Source organism: Sarcophilus harrisii, chromosome 1 (genome assembly GCF_902635505.1).
Source record: "Sarcophilus harrisii chromosome 1, mSarHar1.11, whole genome shotgun sequence".
Taxonomy (NCBI): domain Eukaryota; kingdom Metazoa; phylum Chordata; class Mammalia; order Dasyuromorphia; family Dasyuridae; genus Sarcophilus; species Sarcophilus harrisii.
In genome coordinates this window covers 256,343,759-256,364,302 of record NC_045426.1, presented here as the reverse complement: position 1 = coordinate 256,364,302, position 20,544 = coordinate 256,343,759, and the positions used below count along the sequence as shown (strand labels likewise).

General features: G+C 40.0%; 1 protein-coding gene across 9 annotated transcripts in view; it reads right to left on the bottom strand.

Moving 5' to 3' along the window:
• The window catches only part of TNRC18 (trinucleotide repeat containing 18), a 156,773-nt gene that overhangs the window by 86,470 nt on the left and 49,759 nt on the right, over positions 1-20,544 (bottom strand). For 6 of the 9 annotated variants that reach the window (XM_031940819.1, XM_031940826.1, XM_031940786.1 and 3 more), the window contains exon 4: positions 14,950-15,105. The exons of 2 other annotated variants lie outside the window; for them this stretch is intronic. In XM_031940819.1, the coding sequence (XP_031796679.1) occupies positions 14,950-15,105 (156 nt within the window). Of the gene's footprint in view, positions 1-14,949; positions 15,106-17,685; positions 19,219-20,544 lie in introns of those variants that run through there. One more of the 9 variants, XM_031940838.1, reaches the window with a different exon arrangement.

The window sequence follows — 20,544 nt, the reverse complement described above, 5'->3', positions numbered from 1 at the left end:
CATCTATGAAATTGCTACTTTGTAGTGAACAACAACACCTAGTTTACAAGGCCCTTATCAAAATCAAATGAAATAATAGAGGGTGTTCTAAAAGTTATAGCTTCAAAGACTTTTGGAACACCCAATATCTGTAAGGTGCTCTGTAAACCTTGTCACATAATTGCTAATTATAATTACCTCCAGCTATAAATTCCAGAGTTCAAGGCAAAAACCCCATCTCTCCCATACCTTTAACCAGACTTTCTTCAAATATTGAAATGAAAAAAGATGTTAATTGCTTTAAATAATCTTTAACTCAACCCAAGACTAAGCACTTAGCTCGGACTTTGCCAGCTAGAATTGTTATTTTCTTGAAAGAAATAAAAAAACATTCTTTTTTCAAGCGTTTGATCATTCTGACTGGATAATTCTGAGCAGACTTTTCCTTCTCTTTTGTGAGTCTCAAGGAAGACCTTCTAATAATGGAGTTGGTCTTCATCACTTCTAAAGTCGCTTCCAACTCCAGCAGTTATTCTTACCACTAAAGATCTAATCAAGAAAAATCTGAATATGCAAATTTGGGATTAGCCACCCATGTGATGACTGTATGGAGGATGGGGACAAACCATGACTCTGATGACAATGTCACTGAACAAAGTGATACACTGGGTGGAAGGTTGTGCTAGTCCCAAATCATATAGCAGTTTAGAGTAGAGTAGGCAATAATCCCAAATCTTGAAGTCCAAGAGTAAGGGAAGAACTCAGTCACCTGCAGAGCAGCATGGTTGGTGTTTTAAGTTCCATCTATTTTACAGATGAGGAAACTGCAGTAAACTAAAATTAAATGATTTGCCCAGGATCACAGAGCCAATAATTATCTGAAGTCAAATTTGAACTTGATTCTTTTTAATATTACATTATATATATATATATATATATATATATATACACACACATAAAATGTATATATGTATGTATACATAAAAATAACTATATAATTATATATATGTTTATATAATATAGCTATATATAAATATATAATATATAAATATATATGAAACAGCAAATATATATTATATGCACATACACACACACATATAAGTGTATACTGTGTGTATGTATGTATAACACACATATATCCAAAGTATAGATGGTCTTTGGGCTTATAAACCAGGCCTGAAATACCTACTCTGTTTTTGATAGCAGGTATGTTGGCAAATCACAGTTTGCTTGCTCTGACAGAGTCACCTTGACTCAAACCCTGTAGGCATCATAGTAATTTACCACTTCAAAGGATAACGTTTCTTCTTTATACCCTTTTCCAACTCAGGTATACTACTATATGTGCTTCTCTGAGAAATTCATACCTGTGAATGGAGCTATAAAGCCCTGAAGCCATTTTGAGAGAAGTCTTCAGCAATTACTAACTCCTGAATAGGGCCCAAGAAGGACAATCTCTTGTATTATTCTATTCTAAAAGGAATTGTGCTTTGTCTATACTAAGGTCCAAGGGTAGACTTAAATTTGCAAGGGTTTACGGGGAACCAATGGGGTATAATTTACTAATTCCCACTCTCCTCCACATTCCCTTGTAGTAAGGTATTATCACCTTAACATGAATTTCCAAAAAAGCTAATAAAGGTGAAAGGACAGTTCCCTAGGATTCAGTTTTGTTTTTAAAAATAAAACTTCATTAACATCTGTTCTTTAATTTCATCTTTCCTTCTCCTATATAGACATCTTTTATGGATAACACAGTTCAGACACATGGAAAAAATCTGATAATATATACAGTTTTCCACACCTTTAAGTCCCACACTTTGACAAAGAAGGTGGGAAGTTTACTTCATTTCCACCGAAAAAGTTACCAGTGATTAGGTGACTTAGTGGATAGATCACTGAGCCTGGAGTCAGGAATCTGACCATGGATACTTACTGTGTGGCCCTGCACAAGTCATTTTACTCAGTTTGCCTCAGTTCTCTCTTCTGTAAAATGAACTGGAGAAGGAGATGGCAAAATAGTATCTTTGTCAAGAAAACTCCAAACTAACAGAAGACACAACAACAATAAACTAGTAATTGTTGGGCCAGGGGCAAGTAGTAAAAAAAAGATATTCCCAGGGACAGTTAGTTGGTGTAGTGGATAGAGTATCAGCCCTGAAGTCAGGAGGACCCGAATTCAAATCTGATCTCAGACACTCTACAATTCCTAGCTGTGTGTGAGAAAAAGATATTCTCTCTGAAGTTTGGAAGGCAAAGAGGAAGGGTTAGGGACTGGGGATAATGACAGACACTCAGCCCAAGGGAGGCTGCAATAGCTAGGGAGTTTGGACACCATGTACAACTATGTACAACTTCCCAGATGTGAGACATTGGGGGAAGGAAGTGCTAGAGAACTAGCCTCCAATTTTAATTAAGCATGCTTCCCAGTAACAGAGTAGCTAAAAGCAATTTTGCCTAGTAAAAGAACTTTAAATGTTATCATCCCAATAAATTTCAGAGCACAAGGCAAACACCCAAGCTCTCCTAATACCCCTTAGCCAGGAATGATTCAAGCACAGGAGGAATATGCTAATTACTTTAATTAATCTTCAGCCCCACTCTAGATTAGGCACTAGAAAAACGCAATCTAAGAAGAAACTGGAGGCCAAAAAGATGCAAAAACTAGTCTTAATGTCTTCAGTGCTGAAACTAAAAATCTAAGAGATTCTGCCCTCCATTTAGCCTAACTCTGCAATCCTGGATGAGTAGTCCCTTTTTTCATCATGGGTAAAATGTTTATGTTTCCAGTGAGTGGAAGAAAGCAGGAAGGGAAAAAAATGATAATAGAAAGAAATAAAATGCTTTACAATAAATAGGACTAGTAATAGCATTTCCTTCGCAGAGTTGTAAAGAATCAAATGAAGTCCTATGTAAACTGCTTTGCAAACCTTAAAATACTATATATTTTTTAATGTTGTTCAATTTTATCTGACTCTTTATAACCCCACTTGGACTTTTCTGGGCAAAGATACTGGAATGGTTTGCCTTTTCCCTCTTTCATTCATTTTACAGATGAGGAAGTTGAGGCAAACAGTTATTAAGTGTCTCAGGCCAATTTGAACTCAAGTCCTCTTGACTCCAAGGCTGGTGCCCTATCTACTGCATCACCTAGCTGCCCCCCAAATGTTATATAAATGCTGGCTATTCTTATTAAAAAATAGGTCTTCATGCTACTGAGGTGTTCTAGTCTGAAGGTGTCTACTAGGCCATCCTAACAAGTCTCCTCATAGAAGGGTTTATTTTGGTAACTATTTTTTCTTCTTTTTCCAATGTTTTTATTTTTAGTAGTATTTTGATTATTCCAAATACATGCAAAGATAGTTTTCAACATCCACCTTGCAAACACCTTGAGTTTCACATTTTTCTCCCTCCCTTCCTCCCACTTCCCTCCCCAAGACAGCAAGCAATTTAATATAGGTTAAACATGCAATTCTTCTAAACAAATGATAATTAATTTAAAAGGCCTGAGAATAAAGTATCTTTAATCATATTATTCAACCATATCCTTATGGACCATGTAGAGAAACGAGGACTGGGTGACTGTAGCGTTAGATAAATGTAGAGGTACTTTCCCCCAGTACCTAGTACCTAGTAAGAACTTAATAAAAGGTTTATTAAGGGATAGCTTGGTGGTAAAGTTGATAGATTCCTGGCCTCAGAATCAGGAGAACCAGAGTTCAAATCTGATCTCAGACACATCATCTGTGTGATCCTAGGCAAGTAATTAAATCCCAATTGCCTTCCCCCCCAAAATAATAAAACCAAAATGCTTATTGATTAATTGGCATATAATAGAGACAATAAATATAGTAGAAACTTAAGAAATATTCAAAGAAGGATGTCTTTATTTAGACGGAATGCTTATGACACTTGTAAACAACAAATAAGTCTGGAGGAAGAATACTGGATAAGAACCTGGAGAATTCCAAAAGATTTTGACAGACTAGAGCGAGCGATATCCTTGAATCTAAATAAAATGATATTAACAGGGATAATATAATGTTCCAAAATAATCAACTAAATAATTACACGAGAAAATATTTCCTAAGGGAAAAAAGTCCCAGGTATGAAAGGATTATGGAATCGTATGGTCAAAAATCAATCAACACTGGAAAAGAGTCCCTAAAATCGAGTGCAAACTTGGGCTGCATTAACAGAAACACAAAATCTAGAAAGTAAATCTAACACCACCCCCACACTCCATAAATTTTGTACTTTGCTCTAATTTAGACCACAGTTCTACGACGGTGGATAGAGCACTGAACTTCAATCAGCAAGATCTGAATTCCAATCCTAGCTGAGATACTTACTGCATGTGTGAAACTGGGTAAGTCATTTTACCCCTATGTGTCTCAGAATCCTCAACTGCAAAATGGGGACCAGTAATTAAAATAAGAGATGTCCAAAAGTGGAATGTTAAGTAGTGAGTTCCCCATAGCTAGATGAAAAATTGTCAGCAGAAGTGAACTGAGCTTGTAAGAGTCCACAATTAAATTTTCAATGACAGCATTTATATCTTAGAAATCAACAATGACGACAAATTAGGACTTATTAATTGTCTAAACTTAAGTATTAATAATGCAGATTAAACTTAAAAGTGTCTGCATACACCTGCATTTTTGATTTCCTTCACAAGCTAATTGTACAATATTTCAGAGTCTGATTCTTTTTGTACAGCAAAATAACGTTTTGGTCATGTATACTTATTGTGTATCTAATTTATATTTTAATATATTTAACATCTACTGGTCATCCTGCCATTTAGGGGAGGGGGTGGGGGGGGGGTAAAAGGTGAAAAATTGGAACAAGAGGTTTGGCAATTGTTAATGCTGTAAAGTTACCCATGCATATATCCTGTAAATAAAAGGCTATTAAATTAAAAAAAAAAAAAGTGTCTGCATAAATTATTTCAGGAGAGCTTCATTGTTAAAACATATATTAGCACACAGCCTCAGTTGTCTGGTATGTGAAAACAAGAAAATCAGGTTTCAGATTGAATAATGTCTGATTGAGCATCCTTCCAGTTCCAAGATGATTCTATGAAAAATGAAATGATGAGAAGGAAAGGAAAAAAGAGGGAGTAGGGGGGAGTAAAGAGGAGGGAGTGAAGGAGAAAAGAGAAAAGGGGGGCAGGGGAAACAGTTTATTCCTGAATTTCAATACAGAAAATATTAAATATGATTAAATGCAGGCAGTTATATAATTGGCCCAATTATATTTTTCAATCATACAACATACATCCTTAACTTAAGACATATCAATGCTGTCTTTGCCAGAGAGGGGAGCTAGTCAAGAGGGAAAAATAAAAAAGTTCACTTAGAAAAAAACAGCAAACCGACTCACTGTCCAAGTCCCAATTCTGGTCTAAAACTTGAAAATATACCTATCAATTTTTCCTGCCTTAAAGATGAATAAATCAATTGAAGCAATTGAAGTGATGTATAAATTGTTTTACAAAACTTGAAATGCTGTATTTGTTGGATTGTACCAATCCTGTCTTTTTCTTTGTGATTCCATCTGGGGTTTTCCTGGCAAAGATACTGGATGAGTTTGCTATTCCCTCTCTGGCTCACTTTACAGATAAAGAAACTGAGGCAAATAAGGTTAAGTGACTAGGGTTCCACAACTAGGGTCTGAGGTCAAATTTGAATCAGGTATTCCTGATTCCAAGCCCAGAGTTCTATCTTTAAGATCACAGCTAGGTGGCTACAACAAATAGAATACTATAGAGTGAAGTAGGAAGACTAGAATTCAAATCTTGCTTTTCAGAGACTTAGCTGTCATAACCTTTCAGCCCTAGTTTCTTCCTCTATAAAATGAGGGTGATGATAAAAGAGCTCACTTGTTGTGAGGTTGACACAAGAAAATATATATGAAGTGTTTTATAAATATCACTATTATTATGATTTCATTCAATGCAATCTTCTCATTTTACCAAAAACAATATTAAGCCTCAGAGACAAAGTCAACAAACAATAGCTATTACATGACAAATCCAGGCCTTCAATCTCAGGATCCCAAGATTTAAGGCTGGAAATGTCTTTACAGATGAAGAAACTGAAGCTAAACAAGATATGAGTGATTTTCCTAATGTCACGTAGATAGTAAAAAACAGAGCAGGATCTTCAAACCCAGATGTTCTGGATCCAAATCCAGAGTTCTTTGCTCTTTCCACACGACCCCTCACAGGCCAGTGTGAGGTCTTGAATATTTGCCACTGAATAAAAAATTAGGTCTCTATCTTAATGGAGGGAATGCCAATAAAAGTATCAGGGAAGTGTGTCAAAACAGTGAAATAATAGGTCTGGAAATCCTAGATATAATTCCAGTTTTACCATTTTTCTTGCTATAAAGTCTGGACAAAGCACCTAAATCCTGCCTCAGTTCTTTCTTTGGCTAAACGGGTATCTTCATTATCCCAAAGAAATGTAATAACTAAGCAAAAGAGAAAATAGGTCAGACAGTGCTTGAGTAAGTTTAGGAATGGGGTACAGGAATGTCAACCTTAAGAGATATGACTGGCTAAGATGACAGGAAAAGATAATGATGAATTTTGGAGGGAATACGGGAAAACTGGGACACTGATGCATTGTTGGTGGAGTTGTAAACGGATCCAACCATTCTGGAGAGTAATATGGAACTATGCTCAAAGGGCTATGAAATTGTGCATAACCTTTGACCCAGAAGTATTTCTACTGGGCTTAAACCCCAAAGAGATTTTAAAGAAAGGAAAGGGACCTGTATGTGCAAGAATATTTGTGGCAGCCCTGTTTGTAGTGGCCAGAAACTGGAAACTGAGTGGATGCCCATCAATTGGAGAACGGCTGAATAAATTGTGGTATATGAATGTTATGGAATATTATTGATTATTTTAGAGAGACCAGGAAAGACTTACAGGAACTGATGCTGAGTGAAATGAACAGAACCAGGAGATCATTATACATGGCAACAACAACACTATATGATGATCAATACTGATGGATGTGGCTCCCTTCAACAACGAGATGAATCAGGCCAATCTGAATAGACTTGTGATGGAGAGAGCCATCAGCGCCCAGAGAGAGGACTTTTGTTATTGTTTGCTTGAATTTTGCTTTCTTTCTCATTTTTTTCCTTTTTGAACTGATTTTTCTTATATCGTATGATGGTTGTGGAAATATATACAGAAGAACTGCACATGTTTAGCATATATTGGATTACTTGCCATCTAGGGGAGAGGGTGGGAGAAGGGAGAGGAAAAAAATTATTCACAAGGTTTTGCAGGGGTGAATGTTGAAAATTATGCATATGTTTTGAAAATAAAAAGCTTTATTTTTTTTTTAAGAGAAAGATATATCTGAGATCTGAATGATATCTTATTTCAATTTAAGGAAGGTATCCAGGACACTCCTTCTCCAGACTCTCCCTACCATGCCCAACAATGGCAGCCTTCACCTTCTCTTTCCCCACCCCACCCCCATCTTCCAAGTTCTTTTTATGTGTGGTTGTTCAGTCGTGTCCAACTGACTCTGTGACCCATTTGGCACTTTTGCGGCTAAATACTAGAGTGTTTTGTCATTTCCTTCTCCAGTTCATTTTACAGATGAGAAATCTGGGGCAAAGTGGGTCAAGTGACTTGCACAGGATCATACAGTTAATAATTGTCTTAAGCCAGATTCAAACTCAGGAGAGATGAGTTTTCCTAACTTCAGACCGTTTTGCTGTTCCAAAAAAAAAGTAAATTCTAAGACCTGAGATAATTTCTAAAAAAACAAACAAACAAAAACCAAATGGGTGTTTTCCAGTTAATGTATCAGAGAGTTAACCAGGAAATGGAATTCAATCCAATATCTGCAAGTCCTTAATTAAAGCTTTCCTATAAATCAACAAGAATTTATTTATTAAGCACCTATAAACACGTCAGGGCACTGTACCAGATACGGCCATTACTCAGACAAAAAAAAAAAAAAACTGTCTCCAAGAAGATTAAATCTTAACAGTGGAAACAAGTCAAATACACATATACTACATATAGAGGTGAAAAGACAGGGCTGAACCTATGACTTCCTTCAGTAGCACTCAACCAAATCAAGCCAAGTCAATAAGCATTCATTAAGTGCCTACTATGTACCAGACACTATGCCAAGAACTGGAGTGATACCGAAAAGGTGATGTTTCATTGCTACTCCGGAGGAGCTCCCCACACTAACTAGACACAACAGAAATCATAGGTAATCAGAAGAAAGGCACTAGAATTAGGGGGGACCCCAAAAGCTTTTTTTTAATGGAAGGTGGGATTTGAATTGAGGCTTGAAAAAGCCAGAGAAGCCCAGACTGAGATGAGCAGGGAGTGAATTCCTAGCATGAGAAAATGCAAAGAGTGGTAAGAGCTCTCCCAAGTGCCCTGTGTGAGGGACAGTAAGGAAGCTAGTGTGACTGAACTGTAAAGTAGTAGAGAGAAAAATAAAGTGTAAGACTGAAAAGGAGCTCCCTTTGTCATTAAGGGCTTTAAATACCAAACATAGCATTTTGATATTCTGATCCTAGAAGCAACAGGGAGACAGTGGAATTTGGTGGATTGTTATTCTTCGTTCTTGAAGAGAACAAAATGACATTACCATGCTAGAGTCAAATTGCTGTGTCTGATTGTGGCTGATCAGATCAATAGGAGCTCCGAATGCTCAGGACACAAACTCTAATTTTGTGCATTTCATATATATATATGCACCTTCTCTGGTGAGGGTACAGAGTGGTTCTATATGGAAATAATCTGGTGAGATTCCACCTGTTTTTAGGAAGATCACTTAGAATAAGAGCTGAGCCTTGAGACAAAGCAGTATTAGAACATGTAAGGGTTAAGTGGTTATACAGCCAGTCTAGGTTAGAAACAGTATTTGAATTTAGGCCTTCCTAGTTCTACGACTGCCTTTTACCAATGTGTAGGGGTAGGCAAGGGAGAAAGGCCGGGGAAAGGGAAGAACCATGGAGAGGCTATATGTTATATATTCCATCTTCAGCACTATCCCCCTACTCTCCTACGACCACCCCACAACCCCTTCAATAGACTACAGTGAATGTCATACAGGTTTTCAGGGAATTCACAGATGAGACAATCAATGAGTTTCACAGACCTTGAGATTAAGGGCTTTTTTTTTTTTTCATTTCCCATTTTCCTACTTCAATAGGGAAGGCCATCTTGCTTTGAAAGACCCCTGGTAAGCAGTCGACTCCCTAACTCTCTGGTCAGCCCACACCCCCTGGGCCAGGGCTCTGAGGATTTAGGAGCCATCAATGGGGAAATCTCTCTCTTCAATGTAGTTTAAATCCCTCGTGCTACATCTTAAGCCTGTCTCTGCTTGTTCCTTCCTCAGTGGAGATGGCCAAAAGCTGGTCACCCTCTTGCTGGAGAGCCCTTCCACAGAGGCGAAGACCTTTATTAAACACCTCCCTGAGTCTTTCCAGTCAAATAATCCCAGTCCCTTTAGGCTTTTGTGGAGGGACTTATTTCCCAAGCCTTTAATCATCCAGCCTGCCTATTCCACCCACAGCCTAGCCACCCTCCCAGGTCAAGCTAAGGGCTCAGTCAGGCCATCTGGTAATAATGAAATTGGTGGAGAAGAGATGGAGGGGCCCCTCAGGGGGCTTCAGAAGGGGAGGGAAGACTAAGGTGTGGGGGCCAAGACAAAGGTCAGGGGAAGCCTCCTCTCTATCCCAGAGAGGAAGGAAGGTCCAGGCAGGTCTGGGCCCAGCGGCTGCCATGGCAACAGAAGCAAGGTCTGACCAGGCCTTGGGAATCCCCAAGGGGGGCTTGCTGGGTGAGGGCTGGGGGGGACTTCACTCACTGGCCAGTTGGGTAGAGGAGGGGGCAGAGAGCAGAAGGAATCAGAGGCAGCTGCAAGAGTAGAGAGCCTCAGGGCAAAACAGCAAGAGAAAGCAGTATAAGGACTTGGCAAGGTCCTGGAGTTGGCAAGGTGACTTCCAGCCCCCGCCGGGGAGCCCCAGGGTATAACTTTAATCAATAACCAGGTCACTGAAAAATCCTAACAGTCAGAACAAGCCTGACTTAAGGACCTAAACACCTCCTGGCTCCTGCCCCGAGTCACAGGAGAGAAAATTACCTTGAAGGCTAGGCAGGGAGCAAAGCAAAGTATTGCCAAGCTAGGCAATGCAGCAAACACTTATTAAATGCCTCCTTGGTACCAGATGCAAAGGATACAGAGGTGAATAAAAATGGACCCTGCCCTCGAGGAGCTTTCATTATAAACGAGGTGCTCAACTAAAAATATAAGGTAGAAGACAGTGCTGAAAATTATCCTTTCATATGTTTTGAAAATAAAAAGCTTTAATTAAAAAAAAAAGGAATCAGCAGCAGCATCTTCATCAGCCCATTTATCTGGAGTTCAGAACTATACCTAACCAGCTTTATGACTTTGGGAAAATCGCTTTACCTCTGTCTGCCTAAAATGGGTGTGATGGTAATAACAGCACTTGCCTCCAAGATTCTTTCTGAGGATAAAATGAGATATTTGCCTTGTAGACCATAAATCACTATGTGAATACTATTATTGTTATTATTATTCTGCTCATCCTAGCTTCTGTTCATAGGAAGAATAATAACAACAATAACTAGCATTTATATAGTGGTTTAAGATCTACAAGCCAATTACCTCATTTTATCGTCAGAAAGAATCTTAGAGGGAGGTGTAATTATTATCATGCCCATTTTACAGATGAGAAGCCTTAGGTAGATAGAGGTAAAAAAAAGATTTTCCTGAAATCACAAAGCTAGTTAGGTAGCTGAGGCAAGTGCCGAACTCCAGAACTTCTAACTCCACATCTAGTACTCTATATTCCTTTAGCTGCCTCAGGAGAACATACACACATAGTCTGTGTGTCTGTCTCTCACACCCATACACACAGTCTGTCTCTCTCTTATACTTCTCTCCCTCTTTCTCTCTGTCTCTCTCTCTGTCTGTCTCTCTGTCTCTCTCTCTCTCTCTCTGTCTCTTTCTCTCTCTCTCTCTCTCTCTCACACACACACACACACACACACACACACACACAGTCCTTGTCATCAATGTTCATTTGGCTATATCAGATGGGGGAAAAAAAACATGGGGAAATAAATTTCTACGAATGGGGAAGGAATATATGTCCCAAAATACCCTCTCTAAAGTTTACAGACAGAAGAAAACCACAGCATAAATAGGGGAAATAAACAGGAAAGGGGAAGAAAATTATTGCTATTTGTTACAAAGGTTTTGTTTGGTCTTTTCAATGAGGGGAGAAGGGGAGGAAGAAAAAAGTAGATGATAACAATCATTATAACAATACATTGAAAAAAAATTACGTTTTCATAAATTCAATATTTTTAAATGAAAATATTAAAAATACCATGGAGAGCCATTGGCACGTTGAAGTGTACACACACACACACACACACACACAGTCTCTCTCTCTCTCTCTCTCTCTCTCTCTCTCTCTTTTTCCCATCTCTCTATATCTCTCTCTCCCTCTTTACCTATGCTGCCTTTCTCACACAAACACAGCCCTTGCCATCAATGTTCATTTGGACATCCCAGATGGAAAAAAAAAGAAAAACAAAAACAAAAATTGGAAAATCAATTTCTGCTGTTGGGAAAGGAATGCATGACCAAAAATACCCCCTTCTAAAGTGTACAGACAGAAGGTAAACACAATATAAATAAGGGAATTAGCAGGAAAAGGGGTAAATGAGTAAAGAAGAAAATCACTGAAATCTGTTACAAACGTTTTGCTTTGCTTTGTTTTTTCTAATGGGAGAGAAGGAGAGGAAGAGAAAATAGATTGCTGTTCACTGAAAAAAAATTACATGTTTTAATAAATTCAAAAAATTTAATGAAAATATTAAAAAAAGAAAAAAATATGGATACCCATTCACACGTTACAGTGTACATACACACACACACACACAAATAGACAAAACTTCATCCTGAACTCCCCAACCACAAAGCTAAGTCACAGGACTAGGAGAGAAGGAAAAATTTATGAAGCTAGACTCCATACTGATGTCTGTGTACTTATGTTTTACATACCCAGGGCACAGCTGGGCAGCTCTCTCTGCCAGAGACACCTCAGGAGGCTATAAATATTAACCCTTAAGGCGAAGCCCAATAATTTACTGATTCTGTGAGCACAGAGAAAAGCTCTTTTTGTCACCTGCTCTTAAAATTAAATGTGGGAGAAGAAACCCCTGCGGCACTCATGGAAGAGCCTGGAGGAGTGATTCCCTGTAGGGGTTGCTTGGCCTGGGCCTAGAAACTCTGATTAGTTCCCCCTTCTTCCTCCAACTTTTTGTCATTTGTGTGTTTGTTGGGCCACTGAGTTGAAGAAGAACCTGGACTGTCTTTAAAACCCAGCTGGAAATATTCAGTGTGAATAAAAAATGAGAATTATTCCACTTCTCTCACCCACACCTTCTCATCTTCCATTCTCACCCTCACCAACAACCCCCACTGTTGAAAAAGCAAATGAGATCCCATTTGCCAAAGTGCTCTGAAAACTATAAAGCGCTTCATGAATTTAGGGATAAGTATTAAAATAAATAGTGGGAAAAACGCTTCCTGGGGACTCTTCTGACACCTGGCTAGGCTAACAGAGAGAACACAGAATGTTTTAGTTCACTGGACCACTTAGAATGCCAGGAGTCCATTCATTCCCTGATCTCAGGAATAATAATAATAATAGTACCCCACACTATATGTCAGGTTACTGTTTTCAAAGTAACTTGATACAGTACAGGTTTTCTCATTTGCTCCTTTACAACTACAAGGTAGCCAGGGCATGCATTATCATACCCATTTTACAGATAAGGAAACACAGAAACCTGAAGTTATGACTGCAAGAGTCAAGCACTAAGCCACAAACAGCTTTCTAAACTCCTCATCCCATGTTTCTTTTCCTTTATAACTGCCTAACCTGGGGTCTATAAACTTGCTTTTTAAAAAATATTGTGATAACTGTATTTCAACGTAATTGGTCTCCTTTGTAAACTATGTATTTTATTTTATATCTTTAAAAACATTATTCTGAGGAGTCCATAATGCTTCAGCAGATGTTAGGTCCATGAAAGGAAAAAAGGTTAAAAACTTGAGAAATATAGAGTAGACTGGGAAAGGAGAATGCCCTAGAAGCACCTCTTCTCTATCTGAAACTTGTCATCTTTAACCAGCCCACCCTACCTGCAAACACAAGGGACTTTTATTTTCATCAAATCCAGATTTTTTCCCCCAGACATGGTAGTTCAGATCTAAGAACTCTCTATTCCTGGATCCCTTATAGCTATAAACTACCAAATTCCCACTTCAGTCTCAGAGGTCCTGATTCAGAGATGTCAAGGCCTATGTGCCAGGAGCTCAGAGTAAGACAAGATGGCCTTAATAAAGGAAAACAAGGCTGGGAATGAGCACAGTTCTATAGCCATTCCAGAACCCCCAAAACCTGAATCAGCCAAAAAATCAGTCATTCAGGGGTTCTAGGGTCAAGTGGTCACAAACTGTGTTCTTCCATACAAAGAAACAGCCTCATCAGGCGCGGGACAATTGTCCCATCTCTCATTAGGTGATCTGCTAATCAGATGCCCGGCCAGCTATTCCTTCATTATTAATTATGGAAAGTCTGATCATTGTCCAACACTGTGGTAGATTGAAGGGAAGAGGTTAGAATATGAGGGAAAGAAGTCTTAGAAAAGGAAAGAAGAAGCTGCAGAGAGCACCAAACAAAGGTAAAGCACTTTGGAGACCTTTAAAATGTTCTAGACATATCAATTATTATATCAGTCCTGGCAATACCACTAATTAGCTGTGTATCTTCTGGAGAAATATCAATTATTATATCATTCCTGGCAACACCACTAACTAGCTGTGTATCATCTGCTCTAGAAATATCAGTTATTAAAATGCCATTTACTGACAATACCACTGACTAGCTGTGCATCTGCTCTAGAAATATCAGTTATTATATCAGTGCCGACAACAGCACTGACTAGTTGTGTATCTCTGGCACCCCTCTTCTCCCCAAACCTACCCCTCCCTGGGCTTCTGTCCAGAATAATTTCTTCCTTTCCTTTTTGGGTCCAGACTCATGATTTTATAGGAGCTCCCAGGCAAGGAAACTCCCTGCCCCAGTCCAGATTAGCACCTCCACAATCACCTCAGGAGGGCTGGAGTACCGAGAAGGGGTTCCATCATGTTCCCAGAGAGTACATGTATGACATCTTGGGCTTGGGATAGGAGGGGCTCCATCACTTGCTTCTGTGTATATATGTGTGTAAGTGAGAGGTACTGCTTGGGTCTGAAACTGATTGTACAGACTTCAGTCTGATTCTCTAGTTCAGTCCTAGATTGAGAATAGCGCAAGCAAGAAAATATGAGATGTTTTTCTTGTGTCCTCCCCTTACAGCACAATCTCTAGCACAGATGAAGTGCTTAATAAATGTGTGTTATTTGGGGGGGGGGGGGGGAAGGAAAGAAATTGAGAAAACCCAGAGAGAAACCTTGATAAAGCTTCTCCCCTCAGGCTTTGCTCCTAGTCTGATGATGGCTTTTGGTTAGAGAAACATTCAGCCATGATCAACAGCCAGAGCAGAACAGAGCCAAGCTCTCTTAGCCCTTCCTGCGGTTCCTAGCCATCCCCAACTCTCTGGTTAAAGGGAAGGCATCCACACTGCGAGACCCCTGGAGATGGCCATTCTTTCCTACCTCCGATTGCCTGCATCGTTTCTGATTAGTGGCCAGCCTCTATTTCCTGGCCCCACATCCCTCCCCTCCTCTGCTTGCTCCCTTACTTCCTCTCAGGCCTCCAAGATTGCTCATGGGACCCGGAGAACCCTAATCCCCATTCTTCCCCCTCGGCCTAGGAAAGATGGGGAGAGGAGGGATATTGACACTCCCCCTCAGGACGGGTCATTACCTTCATGGGAGTGGGCGGCCCACAGTTGCACCATCTGCAGGTTGCTGGGGGTAGGTGACCGGAAGGGAAGGTCAGAGGGCAAAGGGGCAGGGCTTCCATGGGGTGTGGAGGAGGTCCCTAGTCCGCTGGCCACAAACCCACCCAGGAAGGCCTCACCTGAATGGGGAAGGATGGAGAAAGAAGTCAGGGTTAGGCAGCAGGTTTAAGGCAGTCCAGCCCAGAGCTCCCCTCCCAGCCTCCCTCTCCCATGTATTGCTCCAGCCTCCCTGGAGCGGCACCTATCCCAACTAAGGGGAATTTCCTCCGCTCTTTACCCACAGACACGTTCTATCCAAATGCTACTCAATTCTTAACACAACAGAACCTTCTTAACTAACATTCCCTCACTCCTACCGACTTTTCTTTGCTAAGTTCTATCAGTTCTATGCACAAAGCTACTGGGGACTTAAGCACTCTGAAATTAAGACTGGGAAGATGGAATGAAATGGCAAAATAATCACCTAAGCCATGTACTGAAATATTTCGGAATCTACACGAGAGACTGGAAAAGGTTTTTGGTCTTAGGACGTCCTACTTTAATATTAAAGACGAGGGAAAAGGAATGTTGGAAAGGGAAAGTGCTCCAATTTTATTTATTCATTCAACAACCTTTTATTCAAGCACAGACCACATGCAAAGTAGCGATCCAACTAGGAGATGAAAGGGAAGACAATATTTTGTATTAGAAATATTGACATTAGAAGTAACACATTACTAACATAGAAATTAGAAATGAGACATTCTCCCTGCTCTCTCAGAGTTTACAATCTAGTTGATGGGATATAAGGTATGCAACACAGTACAAAGTACCATCTGATAGAGACAAACTCTATGCCAAAGGAACCCAAAAGAAGGAAATAATTGGAGGAGGTGGCCACTCTCATAACATTGTAAAGAAGAGGCAATATAGGTATTAGAGATTTTACAGAAGAGAAAATCAAGGCTCAAAGAGATTTTCCTCAAGTCTTGTTAATTACACTTATTAAGAATTTCAGAATTGGAAGTTTTAGAAAAACCTGGGAAGAGTTATATGAATTGATGCAAAATTAATTATACTTACTAAGAATGTCAGAATTGGAAGCAAGGCTCAGAGATTTTCCTAACTTTCCAAATTTCTCATGTCTTGTTAGTTACACTTATTAAGAATGTCAGAATTGGAAGTTTTTTTAAAAATCTGGGAAGAGTTATATGAATTGATGCAAAATTAAGTGAGTAGAACCAAGAGATCTTTGTACACAGTAACAGTAATATTGTAATGATGATCATGCTACTCTGGTCGGCTATGCAATGTAGCTTCTATTGAAATATGTTTTGCATGACTTCTAATTTAAAAAAAAAAAAAAGATTAGTCTAACTTCCTCCTTTTACAAATGCAGTTTGGTTTTAAATAGTAAAAATGTCCAGTGGCCAGCTGCAAATGCAAGTTAAGAATTTTGGAGAGAGGTCAAGAGACCCAGGAGTTGTCTCCATAGAGGTGAAAGTGGAAATCATTGGATGAAGAGAGCAAAGGAAGAAAAAGAGAGGAGAGAGCGAGCTGGAAGCCTAGAAACAGACAGATCTTTGTTGAATGCCCATTTTAGGGGCTGAAAGGTCAAGCCAAGAAGGGAGGGGGCACACTGGTTCCTACCCCCCAATCTAACAGAATTTGGTAAGGGCTTTCGACATAAGCCGTTACTCTCCTTCCATCCCTCCCCCAACAAAAGGAACAGGACCTCTTCTGTTCTTGGACGGTCGGTAGGTTTTTAATCAAGCTGTGGGGAGAAGACAAGCTTGCCCTTTGGCCAGAGTGGGAAAGGGGGCGTCTGAAACCTGCTAATGAGCTAGCTGCCGGGTCTGGAGGTCATTTTCTTGGGAAAGCCTCAGCAGATGCAGAAGGTTTGGTTAAGCAGGGAAGGTGGGGAAAACAGGCTTGGCGTCAGTCTGCATGACCCTTTTGCTGAGCTTGGAATAAAAATGCAGAGCAAAAACATACTGAGAGAAAAGTTGCCCTCTATTTACCCCCAACTGACCACCCCTTCCTCTACAGCCCCTCTAACCCCTCCTTTATTCCCTTCGGCAAAGCTAACTAAGCAGAAACATTTGTCTAAATAGCAATATCAATGAGCTTGCGCCAAGGCTCGCCTGTTGGGGATGGCTACTAGAGCAGACCTCAAAGGGTGTAAATAGAACTTCCCCTTTCCTGGGCTCCCCCTCTTTCCCATTCTGGGAAACCCCAAGAGTGAACCTGAGCAACCCCGTGAATAACTTAGGGCTTCAAAAAATGAAACCGAACCAAAAAAATAAAATAAAAGGCTTACAAGGAGAACCAAGGAGAAATTAAATTTGGACTGGGGTATTACTTCCACCAGCTCAAGAGCCTTTGGCTACCTTCTTGCCCACTAATGTGTAGAGGAAAAGTTCCTAAAATTTCAGATTAGTAGGAGGATTAATGGGCCTGAAAATTCTTCCTTTCTAAGTTAGGCTTAAGGCGAATCTAAGGAAAAAGAAAAAAATTAAAAGGAGATATTATCCAACTGAATTCCCCTTCATACTTCTCCTATGAACTCCACAGTCAGCCCCCTTTCTCCCTTCCAATAGAAGATGATCCTTCAGTCCGGAGGCAGATCTCACCCACTGTAGAGACCTGCCTGCCAGACTTCATGACTAGCCCATTCCTGCAGTGCTGTGGCCCCCTCAGCGCGGGCTCCGGGGCATTACCAGGGACAGGTGGTGAGAGCCAGGATTTGCAGGTGTCCATCCAGTCGAAGTAGGGTAGACAGCTGTTGGGGTGGGCACCCCAAATGGGCACTCTGTGCCCGCGGTGGGTAAATTGGGGAATCCAAGGCGACAGCTTCCTCCTCCCCCTTCCCCTGATGGGCCCACTCCGGAAGTCAGAAACCAGTACCCAGCAGCCAGCAGCCCTCAAGGTTTGCACAATCGGTTACATAAACCTCCCCATGGTCGCCCTTTCCTCCGACACAGCCAAAAACAGATGTGGCCTGTCAGCCTGTCTGGAGGCCCCTACTTCTTGTGAAATATGGCTAACCACCAACGTCATACATGTATGGCTCCTATGACTGCCTTCTGATAGATGACCATGTCAAGGAGGAGGTGATACCATGATGGGAGAGAAACAGCCCGGCTGGGGGCAGGTGCCCGGATGCCACCAACGGCTCAAGCCGACCAGAGAATTCTGAAGGCCGCTCCTTCCTCCAGGATCAATGACTCCAGCTCCCTAAGTCCTTAGGTGGATGCAATCCAATTGGTGGTCCACCCTAGTCTTGAACAACTACAGGGAACTCACCCATAAGGAGAAGAATGACAGCCTAAATCCAAGAGAAAAATCCTTTCTGGAATACATCCCTGATCTAATCTTCTGCTATCTCTTAAGATCAAACTTATTTGTATCCAAGAGGCAAAACAAGACACTGCTATATGCACATTAGAGATAAGAAAAGCATTCCAGGCAAAAGGAAGGATTTCCTGATAGATCTAGGCTGACTCAAGGGTTCACATTCTCTATAAACAACTAGTCAGTCCAAGAACTGAAGAAGGTAATACTAGGTAAAGAAAAACTATCAATGATAGAAGTCCTCCAATCTAATCACTTTGCTTTTATGCACTGATTAATTTCATTTTAAGTTTTTTATGTAAACGTCCTATCTCCCCTTCTAAATCGTAAATCCTTAAAGGTGGGATACTATCCTATTTAAGGTTATGCCTACACAATATGTTGAATTCTCAATGAACTAATCTGATAAAACAAGAAATGAAGCATTTTGTAGACTATACAGTACACTGTAAAGATGAGTTATAACTGAAAGCCTCAAACTTAAAGCATAATTAGAGTGGAAGTTTATATGAAATATTCTAAGACAGCAGCACCTAGTGGCAATGTGTAGTACTATAAGCCAGCTCTATTGGGTATTTAAAATACTGGGATGAGATTTTGTGAATGTTCCTTACCCTGCTTATAGTAACTGAAAACTACAGCACTCCATTTTCCATCAGCAGCTCAGCATAGATTTGATTCAGTGCAACACCATAACCCAGCCAGGATAAGCTGATCACCAGAAATCTTATCCCCATGCAGATTTATTGAGACTCTGATACTCAACACCTTCTCAATTCACCCTTAGCAGACTCTCCCCTCTGATTAGAAGGATAGAGGTCAGAATATAAAATTCCTCCCAAAGTCTTCCTTTATAAAAGACTTACAACTCCATTTTCCATCAGCAATTCAGCTTGGCTAGATTTCAAAGAACACCATGCCAGATGGTCTCACCCCTGCCCCATCCCCAATCCCCACCAATTTTCAGCTTCCTTTTATATCTTGTCAATTCCTTGGGAATAGGGACCATCTTTTTCTCAGGTGTATCCCAAGCAGTTAAGCACAGAGCCTGGCTTAAATAAGTGCTTAATAAATATTAACTGATTAATACTTGGCAGGAAATCTAGTCTAATCTTTTCAATTCAGATTTTGTAAATATAATCACACACAAAAAGGCAAAGGACAACTTTGGAGCAGCAGGCAGGGCAGAATTAGGAATTGCATCAGATGATTTTTAATTCCTTAGAAATAAGGGAATACGCTGTTTCCAGTAGAAATATTCCTATTCATTATTACTTCAATACTCTGCATGCCAGGAGGCCAAGCTATATTATTAACCCCTTCTTTGCCAAAAAAAAAAAAAAAAAACACTTTCAATTGGTCATAAGAGACTTCTCCCTTATTAAACTTCTAACAAATCTTGTCCCAGAGAATTTGCCAATTATTGATGGATGACTAGCCTATTCATAATCCCAATTTAAATTTCTCTTATCTCTCAATTTCTTGTTCCCTCTCTTATTAGCATTAGCATATTTAGATAGTTATACTAAGTTCTATTAAAAATTATAAGGAAGATGATAAAAAAGGAAAAGGTTTTTTTATTACCTGCAGGGTTGTTCCTCTCCCTATCTGTCCATATCCCAGAGCTACATGGAAACTGACAGCCCTAGATAGATCCTTTCCAGAAAGACAATGAGAAAAGACTAATCCTTATGGACCAAGTGTCCAAAATTATAACCTTTTATTTATTTATTTATTTATTTTTATGACCTTCTATTTATTGACCCTAAAAAAAAGTCGAGTAGTTTCACAAAGTCAAATGTTAGGGATAATGTCGCTTCTTTCCCTGGTAGAAACCAATAATTCCAAGAGGCAAATGAAAAGGCAGATTTCCATCATGGATACAGCTGGGTCAAAGGCAGAGATGGGAGGTGAGATCATTATCGCCTGCACCATCAATGTTAAGTTCTCTAACTACAATTTCAGAATACATTCCCAGGGTCCAATCTTTACCAAGCCCAAACTTGGTCTGCCCCAAGAGGGTGAGAAGGGAAGTATGCTAGAGAATGAAATAGGGAGGACTTTCTGGACCAGTATCAGGGTTCTGGTCCATCCTATTTATTACTCCCCCCTCCCCAACATCCACTTTTTGCAGACTTTCAGAATGATCATGGCTTTGTTCCACAAGAACCCAATCTCCATGGATTCCTGCAGATTCATAAGGTGCTATTATGCCCATCAACTCA